General features: G+C 31.4%; 2 protein-coding genes across 2 annotated transcripts; both read right to left on the bottom strand.

The window, feature by feature from the left end:
* Positions 1-132: 132 nt before the first annotated feature.
* LOC107448501 (astacin-like metalloprotease toxin 5) lies at positions 133-7547 on the bottom strand. The gene is made up of 6 exons (XM_016063726.4): positions 7440-7547; positions 6394-6464; positions 4390-4465; positions 3040-3154; positions 1856-2031; positions 133-378 (listed from the first exon to the last, which is right to left on the bottom strand). The coding sequence occupies exons 1-6, from the start codon at positions 7492-7494 to the stop codon at positions 161-163; spliced, it is 711 nt and encodes a 236-aa protein (XP_015919212.2). The 5' UTR covers positions 7495-7547; the 3' UTR covers positions 133-160.
* Positions 7548-14123: 6576 nt separating this feature from the next.
* Positions 14124-25468, bottom strand: LOC107441058 (astacin-like metalloprotease toxin 5). The gene is made up of 6 exons (XM_043052743.3): positions 25394-25468; positions 23379-23467; positions 20682-20769; positions 18278-18386; positions 17266-17441; positions 14124-14395 (listed from the first exon to the last, which is right to left on the bottom strand). Exons 1-6 carry the CDS (start codon positions 25458-25460, stop codon positions 14166-14168), a joined length of 759 nt encoding a protein of 252 aa, XP_042908677.1. The 5' UTR covers positions 25461-25468; the 3' UTR covers positions 14124-14165.
* Positions 25469-26456: the final 988 nt, after the last annotated feature.

A 26456-nucleotide genomic window follows, 5' to 3' on the forward strand; every position in this document is an offset into this window, starting at 1 on the left:
CATCGGAGCTACCTTAAATTTCGTTGATAACAAATAATTAGTTTTTTAAGTAAGAGCGCTGCAAACCGCACATTACAAAATGTAAGGTAGTAAAATGATTCGCTGAAGAGTTGAGAGAAAAATGGGCCAAAATTTAGGAGTTTCAATTCATTTTATTAGTTTAACAGTAGAGTTTCTTCACTCGAATGATGTCGCTATTGCTCAGACCTGGCTTGTCAAATGTGTCGTAGAGTCGAACCCCCGTTTTAGCGACCATAGTCTTAGAGCGACCGTCTTTGGAGAAAGCTGTATTGCCGTACAACATGATGGAGTTGTAATCAAATGTATCAAGAATCAAGTTTTCGTGTGGCTTCATCAGGTGAAACTGCGTGTCCTTACCTGAAAGTAGTTAAAAAACACTGTAATCAAACCAACAAATAAACATTACCTTAATACCAGTTTTCAAATTTTTGATGTATTTCCTCATATACGTCACCTAAGCTATTGGACTTGTTATGGGTACGGCAAATTTTGATTTTTTTTCCCAAAGCTGTACATTTCAGTTGGAAATCGGAATGTACAGCCATGGGTAAAAAAGCTTGCCACAATCATGGCAATGGAAAGTGGAGTAGATAAATCCGTAACCTAATGGTGCATATTTTATTTACAAAGAGTATATACCGCGGTCAAACATGGATAAAGTAGCTTGTATAAATGTTGGTGGATAATTAAAGTTCCTCATCATACCATACTGGAATTTCAATGTTAGTAACATTCAAAATTTGTTTTAAAATAGACGCTGTCAATATTATTAAACCAAAAATGTATTAGTTAGAAAAAAAAAACTTGCCTGTAAATAACAAAAAGAATTCGCGTGCATTTTTTTTCACTCTCGGTGGCAATACTTATCCTACAAGCGATGTTAATAACTGAACATTTCCAGGTTCATTCTCACTTTTTCTATAAGCAAAACGTAATCAATATAGTAGATGCCAATTTCTTTTTGATATAGAGCTAGAGACATGTGTTTGGAAATGTTCACAAAGCTCAGAAAAAATTCAAATACAGTAGGTGCCAATTTCTTTTTGATATAGAGCTGGAGACAAGGTGTGTTTGGAGATGTTCAGAAAGCTCAGAAAAAATTCGAATCAAATCAGGGAAAATCAAATCAGAAAAAAATCAAATCAAATCAGAAAAAACTCAAACAAATTAGAATTAATCGTTGAGTCATCCGGTTACGTGACAATGCTAGAAAACACACAGCCGAGTTGTTACATGTCTTTATATACAGCCAATATAGGTAATTTACTTAAAGTGAACTGCTGTTCGAAGACAAAAGTGGAAGAGTCATCTGAAGGTGCAAAAGATATTTAGAGGGTCTTACTTATCATGATATTCTGCCAATATAAAAACTTTATTTAAAGATATCTATTTTTAAGTTTTAACTGCATTTAGAAGATAAATGTTAAATATTCATATGAAGGTACAAATGATATTCAGAGGGTCACGATATTCTGCCAATATAGATAATTTATTTAAAGATATCTATTTTTAAGTTTTAACTGCATTCAGAAGATAAATGTTATTTAACATTTATCTTCTGAATGCAGTTATATGAAGGTACAAATGATATTCAGAGGGTCATGATATTCTGCCAATATAGATACTTTATTTAAAGATATCTATTTTTAAGGTTTAACTACAGTAAGGAGACATATGTTAAAGAGTCATCTGAAGGTACAAATGATATTTAGAGAGTGTTACCTGTCATGATTAATTATAGTATTTTGCCAATATAGATAAAGGTTTACTGCTGTTAGAAGACAAATGTGGAAGAGTCACATAAAAGTGAAAATGAATATTTAGAGATTGTTACCTGTCATGATATTCTTCCAATAGATTATCAAGTATTCATCTCTGTCAGATCTGTTCTGTTCATGAAAGAACCCGAGAGTGTGACCCAATTCATGGACGATAGTTCCCTTGAACATGCACCCTTGTCCCAGAGAGACTTGCTGCTGACCTCCAATCATACCTACGTTGGAATAACACCTGCCCAAAAGAGATGCTCATGTTACCGCTTAAGTTTGAAAGACGCTAATATACATGTTGCTCAGCTAATGTGCAGATTTAGCTAGGGTGATCCGTTAAAGTGCGGAATCAAGAGTTTTCCACAACGTGAGCAATAACGGTATCTGTATGGCTAAAGTTTGTTCCTCTCGTTCTATCAACTAATTTGCTAATTGCATTGACCTGATTCTTTAGATACAGAAAAATAAATAAATGAGAGTACATTAATTTAAGCATAAAAAATTATTCATGTTCCCGCAAAGATTTTGATTTGTCTTTGACAAATCTGCCCCACTTCCTTCTATGGTGAAGGCATCCTTTGAATCAATTTTTCCATTTCTAGAATAATCTTAGCAGAAGAAAGTTGGTTATAGATCCCAAAAAGATGCAATCCCAACAAACAGTACTTAAAGAGCCGGGATGGCTCAGGGGATAGAGCGTTCGTCTTCCAATGAAGTGAACCGGGTTCTAATCCCAGCGATGGCTGGTCGATACGAATTCCGCATCCGGCTTACACAGACCACAGTGCTGATGTAAAACATCCTCAGTGGTAGATGGATCATGGGTTAGAGTCCCCTTGCCATCAGGCTAACTGTGGGAGGTTCTCGTGGTCTTCCTCTCGATGTAACGCAAATGCAAGTTAGTTCCACCAAAAAGTTCTCCAAGAAAGCAAACTTCTCCCCATACCTGATCCAGGAGTTCCCTTGTCTTCAGGATTGGGTTCAAAACTACAAGGCTACGGAGTTGAACATTAGTAGTCGTAAACCCAAAAATTGTGTCGGCTCTTCAACGGCGGTTATAAATTAATAAACAGTACTTAAAAAAGTCGTTAATAGCATGTAACATATAAATGTATTTTATTATTATAATAACTAATTTATTATAAAAATATTTTGAATGCAATGGTCAGGTACTTATGGCCAATAAGAATTCAAATGTGATACGATGTAGGCCGTTTTCTCATAAATTTTAATATAATGTTTTACTTACCCTTGCCCAGCAAAGATTCTGATGTAGTTTGCCTCAGTAGTTCGTGGTACAAATCGAACACACGTGTTATCGTGATAATTTTCCATGGCTTTCTGAATTTGCTTCGTATAACGAGCTAGGAGTCAAACAAAACATTTTAGCCTTTTCGGACAACACAGCATTGATGTTAAGCATATTCTTTGATATTAATTAGTAATAAAAATATATCATAAGAGAGAGGATGATAGTTAAGATTGGTCGGAAAAACTACATTATTTTTGTAGTTTTCAAAAACTATTAAATAAAAAAAAAATCTTAAAGAAATTAAGGTGTTGCTTAAGATATTTTTTAAAATTTCAATTCAAAGCAGGGTTGGCAAGTTTTTGCCACATGACAGTTTTTACCGGTTTATACCATGGTTTTTACCGTCATGTCAAAAACGTCAAAAACTGCCAAAAACCCATAGTTTTGGTAAAACTGTATTTTTTTTATATGTATATTTTTATTTGAGTCAACTGTTTATAATTTAAAATTAATTCATTTTTGGCAATAAAATTAGAAAAAAAGTTGTTAAAAGATATTTAAGAACAGATTTTTGCATTTTCCCAACATGATTATATCAAAACATACTATTTGAAGTAAAATATTATGATACTAAACAAAATTTTCAACATTTCCAAACATTATTTTGTTTGGCATATTACATTACTGAAGAATGTCAAGTCATTCTTAACTTAGAGTTTGTTAGTAGTTGCAAGTTTTGAAAGTTTTGTTTAGCTTATTTCTAATATTTAAGAAATGCCAAATTTTAAATTCCTCTTTTCAGTTCTTAAATTTATTAATAGTTCAAAGCTTTTTTGTTTCTTTGTTTATTTCTAGCAATTAAGAAGTGCAAAATTTTGAATCCTTTGTAAATCAAGCTATAATGATAAAGTAAGTGTCACTATTTTCAGTAAGTATATTAAAATATATCTATATGAATGTATATTCATCTATAAGAATACATGTATATAGTTGCAAAATCAATAGCAATCATTTACAACATTCATTTATAAAGGCAATTATGTGAAAATAATATTTGTTTGCTACATACTATAAATTAAAGAAAACAGTAGGTTTTTGACAGTTTTTACCGGTAAAAACACGGTTTTTACCACTGTCATGTCAAAAACCCAACCCTGATTCAAAGCAAAAGAGATAAAAATAGCAGAAGTTGATTTTTTTACTATACATTAAATCTTCATAATAATATGAGTTTAAAGAATGAAGAGAGAATAAATAATGAAAATCATAAGAGTAGTTCCTAAGAATAGAAAGCTTATTAATATCGCTTAAATTTCAACTAATTTAAAATAATCTGATGTAACTTACAGATAGCATCATCAATGAAGTAAGGGACCTTTGCTCCGGGCCATTTTAGATGGGGTTGAGGGATGGCATTTCGATCCTGCAAAATATTATACTATTTGTAAATAAATGTTTCACGGTTAAGTGATTTTCCCACTCTTCACACTTTCCCCTGCTTGTTACTATGGGTTTCGGCAAATCTCACCATTCACCTAACGTCCCGCAGTGGCCTGATCGTTAAGACACGGTTCCCAGCAGATCACCGAAGTCAAGCATCACTGGCTGCCGTCAGTGTGCGGATGGGTGACCACTTGGATCAGTCTGGGTAGGGACCGAGGGTGTGCGGTATGGGTCCTCGTTAAACTGTTCTACCGTAAGGTGCTCGACTTCGCGTGCAGGTCGTCGGGCTACCGAAGCGGGGGGGGGGCATCCCCTCTGCAGAGGATCAAAATTGTGATGGCATGTCTTCGGATCATCCTCAGGGATGTTTCCCAGACCGTCGCCAATAGCCCATTGTGCAGCTCTAGTGCGACGTAAATGAACAACAACAACAACCATTCACCTAACCAGTATGTTTCAGTAAAAAGTTGGACGAGGCTGGCGTGGGAGAAAAAGCAAGATTTGATGGCACTACGGGGAAGGAATGGGGAAAGTGTGAGGAATTGGAAAATTGTTGTTGTTGTTACTTTACGTCGCACTAGAGCTGCACAATGGGCTATTGGCGACGGTCTGGGAAACATCCCGGAGGATGATCCGAAGACATGCCATCACAATTTTGATCCTCTGCGGAAGGGATGGCACCCCCGCTTCGGTAGCCCGACGACCTGCGCGCGAAGTCGAGCACTTTACGGTAGCACAGTTTAACGAGGACCAATACCGCACACCCTCGGTCCCTACGCTGACCGATCCAAGTGGTCACCCACCAGCACACTGACCGTAGCCAGTGATGCTTGACTTCGGTGATCTGCTGGGAACCGTGTCTTAACGATCAGTCCGCTGCGGGACTGGAAAATTGCGTAGACTTGAAACTCCAATTCTATTTACAAAAAAGTACAGGCGGAGTCAAAAATAATTTCGTTTTGAAAGGAATACATCAAAACATAAGTTAAATGGATGAAGTAATTAAGAAACATATTCCAAAATACAAATGTGATGAACACAATTCGTCCCTTTCTCAAAGAAACGTATTTGATTATTGAATTAAATGCTTAAATGTAATTTACTAGACCATAGCATAAAATATTATATAATTTAGTCTCATCAAAATGTACAGATTGTGCAGTACATAAAAAAGAAAAGAAAAACATTCCAAATAACTTTTCTTCTAGTAGTTGAATTTTTGCGAACTAGAGTCAATCTTAATGGTACGAAGGGGTCACCACAAATATGCTAATAAATTAAGCACATTTCCATTTTAGACACAAAACTAAAAAAAATTAAAATAAGATCATTTCTTTAAAAAACTTTTTAAAAATTAACATTTTCTTTTAATCTACTTTAAAATCAATTTCCAGTAAAAGGAAATAATAATTTTATTTTTTTCACACTTAATCTGAAAACCTAATCACAGGACCCTCATGATTAGCTACTAGCTACAAATCACATGGTGTCTATTCACGTGGTTGCGCATGGCGTGATAACGTTGCAGATTTAAGAATTGGATTTATTATCACGTTGAATTAGATTTCGGATCAGATTCAATTGGATCCCTGCAAGCGACGTCACGCGTCTCAACCTTATTGGCTGACATACACGTGACGTTGTATTGCAAGTATCCAATTAGGACTGCTATAGCAACTGGACATTCTCCTAATACCCATGCGCCCTACAATTTCCGTTTTGGTGTAATAAAAATATAAATATTTTCTTCTCGCGTAGTTTATTTCGAAAACGTAGTTTTAAAATTATTATCATTTTTCTAAAAAATATTTACAAGGAATTTTACACAATATTAAGAAACTTTCGATGTGTAAGGGAGCAATTCATTTCTTTTTGACAATTAATTTCATTAATAAAAAATATCATTACCGTCACATCGACTCCAAGCATGTCCCCTCCAAATAGATCTGGATTTTGCAGAGGTAAGTCACCAAGATTTACTAAGAATAAAAATGGAAAAAATTAAAATTGTTAGAAAGAAAATTGAAGATCTAATATCAGAAATTGTCAAAAATTTCAATTCGAATATCGGAGTTAAGGAAATTGTTAAAAAAAAGAGCTTAATAGAAAAACATATTATTAATAAAAATTGAAACTTAAATATTTGAAAATATCAAAAATTAAAATTTGAGAGCTCAGTAGAAAAACATGCTAAAAATAAAAATTGAAGAGCTCAGTAGAGAAACATGTTCGAAATAAAAATTGAAGTAAAAGAGAAGAAAAAAATAAGTAGAAGAGCATGTTAGAAAAGGAAATGGAAAAACTTAGTAGAAAATGTCTTGATAATGATAAAATGTTAAGAAGAAAATGAAAAAAAAAGGCTTAAGAGTTTCTAGATAATTCTATACAATTCAAAGTTAATGATATAAAATTCATATTAACGTTAATTAAAATATTCTTTTACTAATCTCTTAAATTGTGAAAATTGAATTGAGAAAGTAGCAGAAATGCATTACTAATACAATGTAATTTTTTATTAAAACGTATGATAACAAACAGCAGTTTTTTCTAGAATAAGTTTGCAATAGCCTTTGGAAAACAAATTTCGAAAGATTTAGTTTAACTTTTTATTTTTGATTTGTGTATGCATTATTTACTAAAACTTGATATTAATACAATGTATTGATATCAAGTTTTAGTAACTAATGTAGTTTTAGTAAATAATGGATAATAGACAAAAACGTTTTTGTTGTCAAGTTGAAGTTGGGGAAAAGATCAAAACTCTTTAAAAACCGAACTTTTTATAAAAGCACTTTTTTTGCATGAATATTTTAAAACAAACATTTAAAATTCAAACATTTAGCATTTTAAAACAAATTTATTGTTAAAAAAATAAACAAAAACACTTTTATTTAATTTTACATTATTTAAACTTGTACGAGGAATTATATTTAAAATAATTGATTTATACTGACCACTGAGATTTTCTGAGGCCGAAGCCAAGGTTAGAATGGCAATGAAAAACAACATCGTAAGTTGAAATTGGCTTTACAACTGAAAGAGTATAAAAGCATGTTAGGCTTGGATTTCTCACCTTTTATCTCTTTAATACGAAATTTTATTTGTGTGAGAAAATTATCACATGTTTTCAATACAAGCACCACAGATTGCATATTTAATTTTATGCTTAATTCACACTATCTTTATTTTGTTTAAAAATATCTTTGTTTAAGTTCTTTCCTTTCTTTTGGATTTATAGGGCATCCTAAATTAGACAGACTGCTTTCAGATATGCATATGGGAAAACAGTTAAGGTTAATAACAGATTAAATTAGGCTTAAGATTAAATTAAGTAGCAAGGCATGCATTTTTCCAATATGATTTTCTGATTGTAGTTAAATTAATTTTGTTTAGATGGTGTGGGTGAAATTAATATTATAAAACAAAAGGGAATGAGCAGAAGACACGTCATAACTTATTGCAACACGTGATTGCGGTGATGGTGTATATTTCGAAAATATTATTGTGTAATTTTCATTCATTAAAAGATTTCGATTAAATATAGGTTTGAATTTTCATTGTCGTAAATTTAATAACCAAAACCAGAAATCTTTAAGCTAAAACCTTTCTGTAAGACAATTTTTAAGAACAATGCACTTTAAAAAAATTAGCATTATGTAAATCCAAGATCTCTCGTGATTTTTTTTTATACAAAAAGATTGGTTTCCAAGATATTTTCACCGAATCATAATCAGATTCTCGGTATTTAGCTTTTAAGTGATTCTGTTCTGTGATATTTTGTCAGCATGAGACACATTTCGACAATATTTTGTCCACGTGTGATTCTTTCGCTCACAATTTTGTTCGTGTGAGGTTCTGTCTCACATTTTTGTTCACCTGAAATTCTATCCCACAATATGTTGTCTATTAGAAAACTTGTCCCATGATATTTTGCCCGAGGGACATTTCGTACCACAATACTTAATCAACATGACATTTTGTCCAACATTACTTTGCTTACATAAAATTTTGTCCCACAATATTTGTCCACTTGAAATTATGTCTCATGATATTTTTCTCAGCTCGCTAGTCTTTCTCAATTAAAATGAATATGCCCTTTAAATCGTTGTATAAATTTGATGAGATGATAAATTTAATTTTACACGTACAACATAAATTGCAAATTCGGAAGAGTTGTTTAATACAATCAAACAGGGAATAATCTTGAAGTATTCTAACGAGCTAGTGGGCTGCGCCCCCTGCTCGCTAATGCTCGTCAACCCCCGAAAACTGCTACGCAATCTTATATGGTTTGCTTCGCAAACCAAGCTCTCTTTGCTCTCTACTAACTTAGGTACATTGCAAATGCAAAAATTCTAAAAATTCAAAACAATCATTCAAATCCATATAAAAACTTTTTTTTTAAAAAAAAAATTACATCTTTTTAGTAAATACAAAGTCATTAAAATAAATTTGAATTCAAATAAATGACATGTAATTCGTTAAACCTATTAGAAATGTGCTATGGTATAATTCGTGACATAAATCAAAAATCGTCAAGTAAATTCGTAATATATAAATTCGTGAAAAAAAGCGCTTTTGACAAAATACTAAAATAGAGATCTATCGACTAAGACTTCTCACTTCTGCCTAGCTTAATAGTATGAGATTGCCGCAGCTGATGCTCTCTGGTTATTTCAGTTTCCGTTTTTAAAAGCGCTATATGTTGAGCCACCTCAGTAGATTTGTCATGTGACATTTTTAGCGGCAATCATTGGTCGATTTTCTAGCGTTGTCATTCGAGGAGTTGTAATGAGGCTTTTTTTTGTCGCCGTGTAAGAGAAATAGTAACGTAAAGAAAACAAAGCAAACGTTGCCACCGGCGGAAAAGAAATACAGCCAAAATTTGGGAGCCTCGTAAGAGAATTATATATATTAGATTATCGGCAGAAATTGCTAATTTAGGAGTTGTAATCGATAGAGTGCTTAACAACTTATCCGATAGTGCTACGAATAGAATATGTAATTTAATGCAAAAGTGTCACGACCGAAGATTTCTCTATCCATAAACTAGACCGAATGCGTTACGGACTGAGTATGTCCGGTCATAGTCTATACAGGGCAAAAATCTGTGCTTAGAAACGTCAGTATATGTGATGGAAAAAATTTTGGTGATTGAAGAAATTATTATGAAGAAGATGTTTATTGATGCATTTTCAATTATTCATTATTTCATGCCAGAGTGATACAATTATATATTAAACATCATGAACTATTTAAATGACTTGATAAATAAATAATAACATAATTAATGAATGATAATTTATGTTAAATAATAATGATAAATAAATAATAATTGATTAATAATAACAGTCATTTTATTTTGGAGATCCAAAGTAAAGAGGATTCTTCATTATTAATGTACATAATAATTATTAAATATACTGAATTTTAAAAATGGCTACAGGGCTCCTGCAGGACATCTCCGACTATGCATCAATCAAAAATACGAGTGTCATGTATACATCAGACTAGTTTTCGCCAAGGAAAGTTAAGGAATCTATGCGTTGGCTATTAATTGATTGAATTTACTGCCAAGGTTCTTTTTCTTAGCCTTACACATTCAAATGTGTTGGCGGAAAATAGAGTGCGAAAAATAATAGAGAATTTTAATGAAATCAAAACATTAGCAACCATATAACGGTTTTCGAATTCTATGCAAATTCGTTAAGAAGATGTAAAAGGAATTTCTATAAATAGATTTTATTCAGTACTCAATTCAAGGTTGTGGTATTAAAAAATTACCGATTATATGAATGTTTTTTTTTTATTATCGAAAAAAGAATAAATAAGGTAATAATTTAGTTTTTAATTATTAGAAAATATGTGACCCATATTTTATCATAACAGTATCTTTTTCGGAAGTGGGAATGTTTACTTTTCCTGAAAGAAGATGTTACATTGTATCGGTTCGTTGTGGGATGTTTAATGTGGCTGATGTTTACTTTAAATAAACCGGAATGGCCTAGATTCAAACCTGGTGCATTGATAGTGTCCGAAGTCTGACTATGATTGGTTGATTGAGATATATTTTTTTACTGTTATTCACAGTATTGACGTAAATCATTCTATGCGATACTGTTGGAGTCCTGTTAGCAGCTGATTAATATTTGAATTCAAAACATAATTCTACGGCAGGTGGTTAAAAAATTTTCATAAGTAAAAAAAAAAATAAATAAATGATGATATATTTTGTGAAATTTTAGAAATTTTGATACATTTGGCCTACATTTTAATATTAAAAAAATTCTTTGAACATTTGGTGTATAATTTGTCAATCAATTGCACAAAACATATTCATAAAGAATTTATTGTTTAAGGTTCATGACCCTTTTTCAGAATGTGATAATTAAATGATTGAAATAATGATTTCAAATAAAAGTTCTTATTTTTTTCTTATTTATGAAAACAAATGCATGCACCAGGTCAAGAAACCAAAGGATTCCTTTCTAGACAAGTTAGTGTGTACAACTTACAGAAAAAAAATTATTTTTAACATCGATGCAAATTAAAACTAGTTATTTCATCTGTTTTGTGTTGAAAAACAAATACTCTGCATACATTTAATGTTATTAAATTGATTATTAATTTCCAAATTCATAGAGAAGAGGAGTACTAATCATTTGTAGTGAAGAAAACACAATTTTTCATAGAAAAATTTTAACGAAAAAAGTTAAATAAGTTTTTCTCTCCTAAAAATATAAACTATTTTTTTTAAAATTTTTTATTAAATTATGCTGATATTTTATTCATTCATCATGAATATAATGTTACAATGGTTTTGGACTTTGAAAACAACCTGTTTAAAAGTCATTTTTTCTTAGAAGTTCACGGCAAATAACTGTTTGCTTTTGTTAAGTTTCGTATTACCTTTAAATTATTAGGCATTAATTTGTCTTGATCCTCTTAACATCTTTATCTATATCATTGGAAAAAGCGTTTGCGATAGCACTGTATAAAACAGATTTTTTTAAAGATGTATTTAAAAAAAATTATGACTTATTAATAGTTATGAATGCTAATGCGTACTGCTTATATCTCCACATTAGTTTTACAATTTTACAAATTTTAGTGAAAATGTTTTTTGTGGTTGGTCATATTTTTTTCTTTTGTGAGAGCTGCTATAATAAAAAAAAAAAACTAAATGAAAGTTAAAATAAAATTCCTTGGTCAGTAGGAATTTTCATTAAAATAACGATATTTTTAAAAGTATATTAATTCAAAAATGTTAAAAAAATTTTTTTTTTTAATTATTTAATAAATTTTTGTTTAAAAAAACTTTAATATTAAGAGGTATGAAAAATTATTTACTTGTAAAATGAGATAAAAAATTTTTGCGGTGAGCTAAAAATGGTTAGGAATGTATGATGTAGGTGAAATAAGCTTTGTAATAGTAACTTAGCAGTAAAAGGATATGAGCAATAATAGTTCTTGAAAAAATTAAAATTTAATTCGCTTTACTTTTTTATGTTATGCTCTTCGTAGAATCATTTTCATCAAAAAAATTTGGAAAAAGAAATAATAGTTTGTTTAAGTATGGCTCTCAAATGATTTAGTTCAAATATTCAATTACGAAAGATTTTCAGGATCTATTCCTTTTACCTTAGCATCGTTAGAAAAGCACAATTTATAACTTTGGTATTTAACTTTTAATGCAATAAGCATATTGTAGTGGTAGATGCACTACAGTACTCCCCCACCAGAATTACGTCTGTGATTTATCGATGAACGGATACCACTCGTTGGTTCATTGCTGTTTCTGTGAGAAGCCGGGTAGCTGTATTAAGATCACCGTACTTTTAAATGTCGATCGTGAGAGCTGTATTAAGTTCAAGATCGTGGTCGCTCTTGTGTTGCCACTAGCAGTCGTGTGCATACACGCCGACGTTGTGTGGGATTGACACTGAGTAGCAACAGTGCGAGGTGTTGGATAATGTCGCAGTCACAAGTCAACTGTTCAATGTGAACCATCTATCGAAGTAGGAGTGTTCAAATCGAAGTGGGAGTTTCTGTCAAGGTAGAGCGTGTTCACATCGCGTCCGAAGGTCACCAATATAGAGATAGTAGTTATCGTCAATCTTCATCTCGGAAAATGTACCCCAACATAGAAACGAGTTAACATGTCTTTTATACCAGTGAATTGGAAATGTATTTTCGTAGTGGTAGATACATTACACATATAATTAAATAGAGTTCTAGTTTTGTGAAAATTCCTTTCATAAGTAATAGTTCAAACAATAGATTTTTCTCTTATAAGGAAGTTCAACTTCTTTTTTTTTGTGAAATTATATAAATTAAATATTTATTTATAGAAAGAACTTGGTGCCTCAATGCAATTTATTCTTAAACGCATAAAAAATCTTTATTGTAATAGAAAAATACATTTAAGCGGAATATATTTTAATTGCTTTTTTAATTCACATTTAAAAAAAAATAAGTCAGATGTTTAAAATTCGATTTCTCAGGAGCTATTCACCAGATTTCATTCATATTTCGTATTTTAGTCATTCTTCAAAATAATGTAAGAATTTTGTCCACCTTACAAGTCAAGATTTTTGACTATTGTTACATAAAACAATAAAAAAATATCATTAAAAATATTTTTGTGTAGAATTATCTTGGCATAAAAACAGACTTTCAATTATTATTTTTGTTTGTCCGCTGTGTCGGAATGCTACGCTGAGTCTCTTAGAACTAGAGACCCAGATCCATTTGTGGATAGGATACAAAAACTTGGACATCGACAACAAAGAGTAATTTTAGTCTTCAATTGCAAAAATAATTTAAAAACGTTAAAACATCCAATATTATTGTTGTTGCGTTCACGTACGCTAACGAAACATATAGCTTAACCTTAAAAAAAATTAAATGCAACCTGAAACACGTATATTGTTTCTTGCAAGTATATTGATATTTGATATATTTCTTGCGAGAGTATATTGTTTATGTGACATTATATGACATTATTGTTATATGACATTATGTGGCATTATTATTATATGACATTTTAAGACATCGGAAAAGATGAGGGTTAAAAATATTGAAAAAGTATAATATAATTTATGGACGGTTTCTTAATCTTCTGCTTTCAAAGGAAAGGAGTCCCGCAGTGGACTGATCATAAAGACACGGTTCCCAGTAGAACACCGACGTCAAGCATCACTGGCTGCAGTCAGTAAGCGGGTAGGTGACCATTTTGATCAGCCTACGTAGGGACCGAGGGTGTGCGGTATGGATCCTTGTTAAACTGTGCTACCGTAAAGTGCTCGACTTCGCGCTCAGGTCGTCGGGTTACCACAGCGGAAGAGCCACCCCCTCTGCAGAGGATCAAAATTGTGATGGCATGTCTTCCTCTGGGATTTTTCCCAGACCGTCGCCAATAGCCCATTGTACAGATCTAGTGCGAACGTAAATAAAATACCTACCTCAAAAGAAGGGAAAACAATTTAAGTGTTCATTATATTTAAGTATTCCTTATAAAAAACCTATACTTCAACATTTATTTAAAAAATAAAATTTTTTAATAATATTTTTTAGGCATAAAGTTATTTTTTTAATTTTATTTTTTGTGTATAAAGTAGAATAGAAGCAAAAATGAGTACTAGAATAATTCTTTCCTTTATTTTAGTTTAGAAAATGAATTATGGGCAGTTGTACAATTTCTTGATTCTGGTGATGTCACTTTCGCTCATGTGATTCTTTGCAAACGGATCTTTCAAGAAGGAGCCATCTAAAGCCTCCATGGTTCTCAGACCAGCTTTATGGTCTTTGGAGAAAGTCAAAGATCCGTAGAGCATGATGGAATTATAGTCAAAGGGAGTCAACAATCTATTCTGGTGAGGTTTCAGCAAGAAGAATTGATCCGCTGCACCTGAAAATATACAGTGTTTGGCATAGATGAAATTTCTTAGTTTTTTTTAATTACTCATTGGCAGAATGGGTGTTGTTTTGGGTTTGATGGCGTGCGCACCTTATTTGGACGTCGTCATGCTTTTTTAACTGTGATCGAGGAGAGTAATGGTAAACAGTACGCATGCGTCGTCATTGCATGCATTGCTATAGCGACCGCTTGCGAATAAGAGAGAATTTCATCATTTGAACGATATTTTTGTTTTTATAGCTTTAATTAAGAATTCTAACTTAATTGTTTAATTAAATTCCAACTTAAATTTCAAACTGGATCTTTTTCAATAGTAATTCAAGTGAAAATCACAAATAAATAGGGTTCCAAACTGATTGACACGGTCCCAAAGGTTAAAGTTGAAGCAAGGAAAAAAAAAAAAAAAAAGAAAAACGATGCCAAGGCCTAAACTTACCGAGGCTGAAAAAGCTAAAGCCGAAGATCGTAGACGGGAAAAAAAATTAGACAACAACCATTTTGCCTGCGATCAGAATTCAAACTTAAAAAAACGAAAAAATCAACAACTTAATCTTCTTTAAGTATTGATGCAGTATTTTAAAAAACATATTTTTTTGAAACTTTTTCATTATTTTGTATTAATTTAGGCTAAAATAAGTGAAAATATTATATTTAGCATTTAAATAATTTATTGTAATAAAACGCTTCCAAGCAACAGTTTTTCAAATTTGAACTTATTTGCTGCTATTTAAATCTATCAGAAACAGTTATTCATTATTAAAATTTCTTTAATTTTCAAAATCAATTATTGTTAAATTTTTGAATATGAATGAAAAAAAAAGTTTTGAAACTACGGTTTTTGGATTTTATATTTTGAAAGCAATATAATTACATTCATTTAACAGAGTTTTTCAGTAACTATTAGACTATTTTTTTTTACAATTAAAAAATACCAAAATATATTTTTGCCTATGTCAGAAATAAATACATAATGAGATAAAATTGTGAAATCTACTTATTACACGTTTACACTTCCAAAAATAATAATTTTCAAGCGTAATGTGGTTTCGGAAATATAAAAGCAATAAAGAAAACTTTTGAATGCATCCATAAAATAAGTTTTTCCCGATGTGTAAAAGCGAAAGATCAACCGCAAAAGTTATATGAAATAATTATTTGATTACCCATATCAGATCGTCCAGAGATTTTATCAAATGAGCACATTTTACAATTAAAAAGAAAACATCCCAACTTAATTTACTTTTCATTGCGTGTACGCCACCACACTGTAAAAGATGTTCTGCTGTAGGGTTGCAGGATGCGTAGCGTTTTTAAAAAGTGCTTAAAGGTACTTATTTTCGACTTTCGTTTTTAAAAAGCACTTGAAGGTGCTTTTTTCATTGGATGTTTTTAAAAAGTGCTTAATTTTCCGTCTTCCAAAATGATATTTTTTTCTTTCTTTACGATATCAATTTTTGCCTCGAATTACGCAAAAAGCGTGATTTTCACATTGTTCTATTTAACGCTTTTATAATTCATTCAACCACAATCTATTTCGACATACTATCAGTCCGTAGCTTCTGAAAGCGCCAATCATTTTATGAAATACGTACTTGCGGGTTTGAATGCTGAGCTGGATTCGGTGGAAGGATTCGTGCATTCTCACGAACAGCTCTGCTGCCTTTTGCAAGAGAGGGAATCTCTTTAAATAGTAGTTAAATTAATTATTTTTAATTTGGAATAAAATGTTTTTTACATAACTGTGTAAAGTAATTATAAATTTAAAAAATTGAATGATTCACTCAATATTGAATGCATTTAAAATTGTGCATAAATTGTATTTATGGTGGCTAATATAATCACGAAAAAAATTCTTTGCCAGAAACTAGTTGTTTTATTATGATCACGTAACTTTAAAAACTATTTTGCATTTTCTTAACATATATGTAACTGAAGAACTTTCAACAATATGAAGGGAAAAAAATTATTAGTGTACATATCCTATATATAATATTTTTTAAAGTGCTTAAAAATATTTTTTGAGTGCTTAAAAAATACTTAAAAAGGTGCTTATTTTTGTTACAAAATTTGGCTACGCACCCTGGGTTGCATTATTTTTATATTTCGGCTTGGCGATGATTTTATTCGTCAATGATATAGTAATATATCAGCTGTTTCTCAACTCAATAATTATAATTGTTATAGAATGGGATAGGTGTTTGGTGCTAATTATTATAGTCAAAAGGAGTTAGAGATGCTTCGTCTGTGAGAATATATTATTCGGACAATAATATTTCTGCAGCAAAAAGAGAAATGGAAGGTGCAACTTCTGAATGAAGAGCAGGTCTGTTGCTCTGCAGCAAAGTTCGCTTACTGCAAATTGTACAAAAAATCTGCTGCAGTAAGGATTGGCTGGTGCGCTTTTTCAAACTTAGGCGTAAAAATAAATCGAAAATAGTAACCTAGAAGTCTTAAAATGAATATTAACGCCTAGCGCCACCTGTGTTTAGCTTTTCATGAACTACCATACATTTTGACTTGGAGTTGTATGACCACCCACCTTACAATACCGAATTTGCTACGGTGATTTACACCTGTTCTGGCATTTGAAGAAATTCTTGTCCGGACATTCGTCAAAGACATGCAGACAGCTTGGACTATCTGGTTTTAATTCCTAACTCCTTGTGAGTATGATACTGGACAGCAGAAACTTATCCTAAGGTACGAAAAGTATTGCAATTTCAGTCGTTTTTTATGTTGAGTAGTAGCTGAAATATTGCCGAATCATTTACAATGAATCTTTCCAGGTACTTACGCATTGTTTCTTTTTATGAATAATAGAAATTACCATTACTTTTGATTCAGTTATTGAAATAAATTACCTGGTTTAATATTATCCCACAAGATCCTGATGTATTTATCTCTGTCAGATCTGTTCTGTTCGTGGTAGAACCCTACGGCATGTCCGAGCTCGTGAACAATTACTGCTTCCCATCCACAGAAGAGTCCCAAGGATAGAGGTTGAGCACCGCCTGTTTTTCCAACATTTGAGTAGCATCTTTAAGACAAAATAATAGAATTTTCAATGAGTAAACCATTCTACATTTTGTTACCTATTAGATATGTTGCGGTGATTGACCGAAATGGGTTGATGTTGACTTCCACCGGTGAATGTTGACAATCACATAGTCTCTTTGGTAAATGTCCGATATATATAGTAGGTCTAGTTTAAGTGCCACTGCCCGGTATACATTTGCCCACTAAACCCTACATTAATGTTTTTTAAGATTCAATGCCACTGCCTGGTATACATTTAACTGGTATTCCGAACACTGATGTTTGTCCCAATCTATCTTCAACAGGTATTAAAATAACGAATAAGTATAATAATATCAATGAATAAATTAATATCAATTCGGATATAACAAATATTTCGGACATTCACCAAAGCGACTATTCGATTGTTGACATTCACCTGTGAAAGTCGACATTCTCTTGATTTTGGTCATTCATGGTAACATATATATTTCTATGTTAACATCTAATAAATCTATGTTTATTGATGATTCAATATTTAAACAAAATAATGTTTTACTTTCGGACAAATCTATTACTGTGCTCGATCTGATGAACAAAAAGGACTTTATTATTTGCTACTGTTTACAAGTGCATACTGATATTTGTAAAATTTTTCAAAAAATTTTATGCATACTTTAAATTTATTTAAGTACAAATACGGAGAGACAGGCTTTCATGCCTATAGCGGAATTCAAACCAGCCACCACAGTCAGACACAGCCTGAACACAGCCAGTCGGACACGTTCGATTTAAATTATACTGTATTTACTGCCGGTTGATTTAATTTATACTGTATTTGCTGATCTACCAACTTACCCTTGACCTGAGAAAATTCGAACATAGTCTTTCTCATTGGTTCTCGGCACAAATCGAATGCAGGTACTCTTTGCGTAAGCATCGAAAGCCTTTTGTAAGACCCAGGGAACTAAAAAGTGATAATAAATAAATAATTATATTAAACATTATATAATATAATAATTATATTAAATATTGCATTATACAATAATTATATAATTTTTTTAAAAAAATTAGTATTAATAGTAATAAATAATTTAGTTATAATAATTATAAGAATCAAAGTATTATAATTGTATTAATAAATGTATTTATAAAAATGTAATTATAAATGTATATTAATAAAATAGTATCAGTGTATAAATGTAAATTAATAAAATATCAAGGGATTCTAATTCATTAATTTAAACGAAGCAGTGCTCGAAAAAGTGTACACCCAAGGAAATTTTTTATCCAATGACGGAATATAACGTATTAAGGACGTACTGGCTCGAAAGCCTCTCCTTAAATATGCAAATTAATTACAGAAGATTAGGAAAAATCAGACACAAAAATGTATTTTATATGAATAAACACATCATTTTTTCAAGAATTTGAATTCTCAACTCACAAAACATAGGGGTTACCGCAATTTGAAAAATAGGGTTCTAGTAGTTTAGGCACTAGAGCGATCGAAAATGTGGACCTCTTAATGTTTAATTTACTTTTTTGGGTATTTTGCTACATCTCGTGAAGTTATTACGTGAGGACAATAACAACTTCCATCGTGGTCACAAAACTTATGAAATTTCTCTTCACACGTTGGCAACGAAGAGCTGTTCACATAATCAACTAAACTGTGTTCTAATTTTGTTTTAATTATGCTCATTAAGTTACGCGAGTTACATAAACTTTTTTTTTAGTTATTTTTGTTAGTTTTTATGATATTTATAATTTTACTGAAGATTTTTTAGGAAACTGCAGAAGAACAGAACGAGGATCGTCCAGAAATACTATGGAAAAAGTTAATTATTTAATTTTTTAAATGACATTCTTTACTTCTTACACTACTGTGTTTCCTAACTGTGTCGGAGAATTTAAGAGTGCTGGGAAATCTCATAAATTTTTAAGATAGCCCACTTTAATGATATTAATGTTGAATGATGTAGCCATTCTGTTCAACATAAATTTTGGCTTTAGTCTTGGATCACTACTTCTAATTTTGTCTACTTTATTATTGAAATGCTAAACTAAGTACAACTTATACACCCACTCCCCTCATAACAGCGTATAAAAAAGTACTTCATATTATTTTGTGCTGAGTGGGTGTATATGTCATGCTAAAATAAGCATAAGAATATTAAGTGTTATGACAATACTTTAAGTTTGTGAGTAGTGATGGCTCAGGGGATAGAGCGGTCACCTTCCAATGATTCAAAACGGGTTCGAATCCCAGTTGATACGAATTCAGCATCCGGCTGGCATCGACCACAGTGACATATCCTCAGTGGCAGATGAATCATGAATTAGAGTCGCCTTGCCGTGAGGCTAACTGTGGGAGGTTCTCGTGGTCTTCCTCTCCATGTAACGAAAATGGGGATTAGTTCCATCAAAAAGTCCTCCACGAAGGCAAATTTCTACCAATACTCGATCCAGGAGTTTCCTTGTTTTAAGGGTTGGGGTCGAAATTACAACGGTAAGGAGTTGAACATTAGTAGTCGTAAACCCATAAAATTGGGTCGGCTTTTTAACGACATTTATAAAATAAAATAAAAATACTATAAATTTAAAAAGTTCTTTTTTTTAACATTTTCTAACCCTTTTCTCTCTTTTTTATTTATTTAACGAGTTCAGGTTTAAATAAAAGATTTAAATTTGCTGTGTCTCCAATCTCTGAAATTTAAAATTGTAAATCATGGGATGCATAATATTAAAACTCTATTATAAAAGAATACTACAATTCATTCAAAACTAGACGAAAGAAAACCAGCAAGTGATGTGAATAAAATCATAAGGGACAACAAACGCAATTTCAAGGTTTGGCGAAAACAGCAAGCAGGCAATGAGGTTCCCTTGTATTTTTATGACGATTTATTCTTTCGTACATACGCATTTTTTTTAATCATTTACAATATTTATAAAATTTATACAAACAGTAAATATATTATGTGCTTAACCTATTTATATTCATCCGATGCCGATAATTCGAATTTGCTAAAAACATTAAACAATTTTATTTAAAAATATCTTAAAAGAATACGTGAAATCACCAAATTCTTTTTTTTCGCAAAGCTTATAAACATAAAAATAATCTACATAAATTCAAATGCCTTAATAGAAATATTAACTGCCTGATTTTAAAAGGTTTTATCATGTTATTTTAAATGTTTTAAGACTTTAAGTCGATCAGTAGATCAAAAAATCTGAATAACAGTACGTTACTTACATACTGTAGCATTTAGTCCAGGATCTGTAACGTAAGGGATAACACCGCCTGGCCACAGCATTGTGTCGGTTGGAACAGCATTTCGGTCCTAAATTTCATTTAACAAATGTATTCAGTGAATATTTAATATTTAAAACATATTTTTTATCACAACTATAGCAACAAAAAAATATGAGGAGCATCGCTTGCAAAATAAACCTTTATGCTCTTTAAAATACCTCCATGTTTTTCGTTTGAAAATAAAAAAATTAAATTATTTTTTCTTCTTAGTTCTTTTGAAAAATGTGGCTCTTAAAAACTTTTTAATTATTTTATCTTTCCTCTCTTTAACATCATATATGTGTTGATATAGCAAGATAATGATACAACAAGATAATGATACACAAGATAATATAACAAGATTGGGTTGACATGAAGAGATAATTGTCTAAAAACATTTTTTTCGGTACATTCTTATTAGTTAGAAAAATGATATGAAGTTCAGTAAAGTGTGTAACTCAATCCTGATTGGTAGTTGAAACACGGCTTTTCTTTACGTTAGCAACTGTTCCTTCCATTCTATTTCGAGTAAGCCAAGCCCGTCAAGTATCAATACTCTTAAGTGACACATTCTAAATTCTCTGACAAAGATTCTTCCTCAAACATTTTAATTTTTTCACTATTTATTTACACAGAGACTCAACACAAAGACAGACATGAAGCCATGTGAAATATAAACAAACTAATTATGCATCAAAGTTGCCAGGTACACAAAATTAAGGTCCTCCGCGAAGGTAAATTTTGCCCAATACTTGAATCAGGAGTTCCCTTGTCTTCTGCATTGGGTTCAATATGACAAGGTTACTGCTTTGAACATTTGTAGTCGTTAACCCAAAAATGGGGGGAGATGTTCAACGGAGGTTATAAAATATAAAATGAAATAAAATATATGATACCATTATGGTTTATCTTTTTCAAAACATTACGTATGTTTCTGCCTAAAATTGTAATTCAATTTCCATCTTCCTGCCACTCGAAAGAATCATTTTCGAAAGGATTAAAAGTTGGCAGGTAATGTGAGACTGCGTCCTGTCAGCATACTTAATTGAAATTAATTATTCCAAAATAAGAATTTAAAATGGCAAATAAATTTTTTGCATTATATTACTATTTTTGGCTAAAAGCGACCAACACGTTTTTATGGCAACCAAAACTTTAATAAGAATTTTCAAATTTTGAACTTAAATTTCATGCAAAAGGAAATAATTTTGAAGAATATTCCTAATTTTCATATTTTAAGTGCAACGCAGAAAGCATGTAACCTTACGACGCCAACTTTGTGTCGCAATTTTCTTCTTTCTGTCACGAAAATGTTCGTATTGAAAGCTTTTTTTCAATAATGCAAAAATATTGCAGTTTCAAACCTTTCATCCTCAACTTTAAAGCTTTATTTCATTCTGTTCTGAATTAGTTTCAAAGCTTTTTTAAGAAGTATCGTCACTTAGGTAGAATGATCATTTAAGTCAATAATGACGTTTTAGATGACGTCACACTAGAGATAGGATCAATTTCAATTGGGTATACTACAGCCTACGTCACAGGTTGTGTTATTCCTACTAAATTTAACCCATGAACGGCATTTTCTGCGAGCCTAACTTCAAGCCACAAATAAACAAACGAAGTGTTCGATCGTTTAAATAGCTGCTTGCCAGATTTTATTGCATTATAAAGAAAAGTTATTGAAACTAAATACAACTAAATAAACAACAACAACTAAAACAAATAACAACAACTACTAATAACAATAACTAAATAAACAACAACTAAATTCCATTCGTTTAGCATTGCGTCATATGTTGTTTCTACTAAATCGAAGTAGTTGTGTTTTTTTCATATTATACCCAATGATGAATATGAAAAAAATATGAAAAAAAACACATATAATATGAAAAAAAATATAATATGAATATAATATGAAAAAAAACACAACTACTTCGATTTAGTAGGAACAACATATGACGCAATGCTAAACGAATGGAATTTAGTTGTTGTTTATTTAGTTATTGTTATTAGTAGTTGTTGTTATTTGTTTTAGTTGTTGTTGTTTATTTAGTTGTATTTAGTTTCAATAACTTTTCTTTATAATGCAATAAAATCTGGCAAGCAGCTATTTAAACGATCGAACACTTCGTTTGTTTATTTGTGGCTTGAAGTTAGGCTCGCAGAAAATGCCGTTCATGGGTTAAATTTAGTAGGAACAACACAACCTGTGACGTAGGCTATATTATACCCAATTGTCCATTAAAATTTCATGACAAGGTGGATTCTAGCTGAGCATACAAGACGTTGCGAAAAGAAACCTTATAGTTACCTAGATTTAAGATTATTTTCACCTTGAGACTAGCTTTATTTAAAGATTTTACTCTTGAAAACCTTTAGACAATCTCGATTTTCAGGTTCTTATGCAGAAGGTTGTTTTCCAAGGTTTTGAATTAGGGTAATGTGCGTAGAATAGAGCAGATTGTCGCAAATCTCGTTTTAAGATTTGAAGGTTTACACATAAACCGCATAAAAAACCTTCTTAGGTTTACATTAAAATGCTTTGCTTAGGGAAAATGAACCTTATTTTGCTATCAGTGCAGATCAGTTTCTTAACTTTTTTTTTTGAAATGAAAAGTTTATTCGTGAATTTCAGAAAAGAAATTTGAATTCAGATACCGTGTCTTCAAATCCGGACATATCCCCGCCAAGAAGATCTGGATTTTCCATCGGAATGTATTCGTCATCGCCAATGTTGTCTAGGTCATCTGCAAGTAAAGACAAAATGGTGAATAGAAAATAAAGTTTCACATGAATTGCTTTAGTAAATTTATTTGTCAGTGTAACATCAGTTTTATCGGCATTGTAAGAAAATAACAGAATTTACTGGAAAGGAAAAGTGGGAGCAATAAAATAATACAGAAATTGTGACGAATAACACAATGGAGCAAAAAAAAAATAAATAATTGAAAATAATAAAATAAAGGCAAACAACAGAACCACACATTTACCTGTGTGCTAATGATATTTCTGTTTCAGTAAAAACAAGATTCTGGTTTAAATATCAAATGTGAGTATTTAAACCATTCATTTGGAAATTTTTTCTTTCATATGGTAACCATTTACCGGAAATTCTATTTTTAGAAATAGTTCTCTTTACTACACATATAGTAAAAACATAAAATTTAAAAGTAAATTTCATCGAATAAATGGTTTTTATGCCATTAAGAATATTTTGCCACTTAAAAATATTTAAACTACGCAATTTTATTTCTACATTATACATAAAAGCTAGCTGTTTCAGAAAAAAAAATTTAATCAAAATGCATGCATAGAAGGTGCATGCCATAGACCAAGTTAATAACATTCTAAATTCATATTATGTATTTTAAATGCATAATTAGAATATGATAATAAAACATAAAAAAAATTTACTTAGAAAGTATAATATTTTAATATTTATTATTATGTTTAAAAGATTATGACAAATTAGACAAATTAGAACACATCTCTATTATCAATAGATAACGAAAATATTAAAAAGTATGCATGTTGTAATTTGTGACACGTACTTAATATGTAACTTGTCTTACCGTTCATTACAAGTTTTGAATAAAATCGAAGTTGTTGTTACTCTAAGTAAGTTGCCATTTTTAAGCAACTTATATATTTAAAAATCTTCCCCTTCTAGAAACAAGTAAAATTCAGTTAAATACTTTTACTAATTTATTTTCAGAAAATGAAAAAATTAACTTTTAAGTGGTTAAATTTTCTTTTCCTAATCCAGATATCCAATTGACGCTTCAAATGCTAAGTTTTGCTATGACGTCATCAATTGGTTCAGACCATATTTAGAAATAAAAGTAATGCAATTGCGGCCATTATGCTCCTAGAAATTTTCCCAAGATGCAACACTCCCCTCTATATCATACAAGTCAAATTTTTATTTCTTACAAAATAAATTGTCAAACCCGGGAAAGCCTGGTTGGTAGGGCACTGGGCCCATGTTCAAGAAGTTGCGAGTACGATCCTCGCAGGCCGAAGACTCCCCGTGTATTAAATGGTGACTGATGCACGTTAAATCTGTCGAGTCTCAAAGTCCTCCGTGTTCCCATAACAAATCACACCTCTGCGGGTACTGATCTAGGAGTTTCCTTGCCTTCTGGATTGGTTCAAAATTACAAGGCTACGGAGTTGAACATTAGTTGTCGCAAACCCCAAAATTGGGCCGACTGTTCAACGACGGTTATGAAATATGAAATAAACTGTCAAGTTTAAAAACAAGCTCATAAGTTTTTTTTTCGTCGAGCATATTTGAGACTAATTATTCTTTAAATATTGTAAACTGTTTGTTAAATATTATAAATTTAAGTCGTTGAATGTTATGAATGCTAAATATTGCAAATTTCAGCCGTCGTATTGTAACAATTAGCGGTTGTAAGAATTCTTTAAATGGAACTGTCGTAAAACTTAAAAATAAGTTAAAGATATTTTAGACTAATGATTCTTTAAATGGTATAAACCTTAAAGCACTGTCTAGCAATTGAATTTAACTGTATGAAAGTAATTTTATTTTGCTTTTCTTTCAGTGTCGTCTTTAAAACATCAATATTATACTTAATAATTTTTGGTATTATACTTCTTGATTTTATATTTTTGATATATTTAATATTATACTTAATAATAACTCTTACCTAATGGATGACTGAGGCCGATGCCAAGGCACAAGAAAAAAACTCCCAATAATTGAAAAGCTGCCATTTTGCTGGTGAGTTTAGCAGTGATTGAGAACCTTAAATCTGGTACTTTATACCACGATAAAACACTGATAGCAATAAAGTAACATGTGTTACATTTCCAATTGTCTTATTTATTCAAAGAAAGGCATATAATTCTAACTTAAAACAGATAAACATGCATAAAAAAACTTTACTTTTAAATGAAAGGGTACATAGTCGAAACATGTTCAAAATTATACAAATGGTGGAAATCTCGATAAGATTTTTTTACTCATATTTAGTGCACATAAACTCATATTTAGTGCATTTATGTGAGTTTTAAGAAGGCAATTATAATTTTCAAGGAAAGCTACATCGTTACACAAGACTTCTTGGGAAAATATGAAAAATAATAATTTACTTAATACTAAAAACTACGGCTATATTGCCGATTATTATTTACCAAATTAGGAAATAAAAAGATTTCATTTTTGATTTTTTTGTTGAAGTACAGTTTAAAATTATTACATTAAATACTCATAATTTTGCCCTAATTTTAACATAGTTTTTATTACACTCCACAAATTTAAGTTGAAATACTTATGCAACTTGTGCAACTTTTGAATTATTGCTCTATTGACGGTTATCTAGTCTCTTTCGATTCATCGAGAAAAATGCGCATGAAACAATGTTTAATTTGCCTAGATAGCATTGTTTATGCATTCCTTTGTAATGTTTTACAAATAAAGGCTTTCCTGTCTGAGGGCGGCTCGGTGGGTCGCAGTGTGGCGGACGCTTACGGCTGTCGGGCCTGCCGCCTTCTGGTGATTAAAAGCCGCATTCCTGTGTGGACTCTGGCAACATCTCACTTTTTCTTTATTTTTTTTTACTGGTTTGACGTTTGGTGGTGCTTTTTTGTTGTGCGCGATTCGTGGTCCTGCGAGCTGCTAGGCCTCTTGTGCTGTTCGGGGTCTCTGTCGCTTCGTCAATCAAAGGTCATCAAGTTTCTCGATTATAGGCCTCATGGGCCTCAGTCGCT

This window comes from Parasteatoda tepidariorum, chromosome 6 (assembly GCF_982258835.1).
Source record: "Parasteatoda tepidariorum strain Cologne lab strain chromosome 6, Ptep-v5.0, whole genome shotgun sequence".
Classification (NCBI taxonomy): Eukaryota; Metazoa; Arthropoda; class Arachnida; order Araneae; family Theridiidae; genus Parasteatoda; species Parasteatoda tepidariorum.